General features: G+C 74.6%; 1 protein-coding gene across 1 annotated transcript in view; it reads right to left on the reverse strand.

Moving 5' to 3' along the window:
* Window positions 1-905, reverse strand: part of TP73 (tumor protein p73) — a 3513-nt gene that overhangs the window by 1726 nt on the left and 882 nt on the right. Inside the window, exons 2-4 of the mRNA XM_012734521.1 lie at window positions 702-889; window positions 446-588; window positions 30-180 (exon numbers count right to left, since the gene is read on the reverse strand). Coding sequence (XP_012589975.1) covers window positions 30-180; window positions 446-588; window positions 702-889 — 482 coding nt within the window. The remainder of the gene's footprint in view (window positions 1-29; window positions 181-445; window positions 589-701; window positions 890-905) is intronic.

The following is a 905-nucleotide window of genomic DNA, read 5'->3' on the forward strand; positions in this document are numbered from 1 at the left end:
GGCCGGAGCCCCCGCCCCGCCGGACTCGCTTCACCCGGGTCTGCCGCAGCGAGACTTTTGGGGTGCCCTCCCGCCGCCCGCCGCCGCTCACGTGCATGTAGAACACGTCCTCATCCCCGAGCCGCCGCTTCTTCGCGTTGGTGCCCAGGGCGGGGACGGGGGGCGGGCTCTGCTTGAAGGCTGGGGGGGGGCGCGTCGTGAGCGGCAGAGGGGACCCGCAGCTGGGGGCGCCACAGGGGGCGTCCGTGCCCCAGCTCTGCACGCAGCCAGCAGGGTGGCCAGCCCTGGGCCTCGCAGCTGGGGTGGGGCGGGGGAACCCCCTGGCTGCACTTGGCCGGCCTGTCCGGGAGGCCTCTGGGCACATGGGCCCCGAGGGGCAGCCCGGTGGCCCAGACGGGGCTGCCCCTCCTCCCCCAGCGCCCCCCCAGCCCCTCCCCTGGCTCACCGCGCTTGCTGGCCGCCCCGCTCTTCGCCGCGCTCTCGGTCAGGGCCTGCTGCTCCCGGTAGTGGTCCTCGTCGGCCTTGCGGTCCCGGCCGGGGCAGGCACAGATGCGGCCCTCGAAGGACCGCCGGCCCAGCACCTGTCCGCTGTCGGACAGCTGCAGTGGGCTTGGGGCACCTCACTGCCCACCCTCCCATCTCGCACCTGAGCGCCCACCCGCCCTGCGCCTGTCCCGCCCCGGCCGGCCAGCCCAACTCACTCCCGCGCCTCCAGGGTGATGATGATGAGGATGGGCCTCCGGTTCATGCCCCCCACGCAGCTGCTGTTGCACATGAAGTTGTACAGGATGGTGGTGAATTCAGTCCCCACCTGCGCACGGGGCGGCGGCAGACCCCGGGAGTCAGCGCACGCCGGCCTCGGCGTCCCCAGCCCCGGTTCCGGCCTGGCCTGGCGAGGCGGGGTC

The sequence above is a fragment of the Condylura cristata genome, unplaced genomic scaffold, assembly GCF_000260355.1.
Source record: "Condylura cristata isolate star-nosed mole 26May11 unplaced genomic scaffold, ConCri1.0 scaffold00058, whole genome shotgun sequence".
In the NCBI taxonomy this organism is placed as follows: Eukaryota; Metazoa; Chordata; class Mammalia; order Eulipotyphla; family Talpidae; genus Condylura; species Condylura cristata.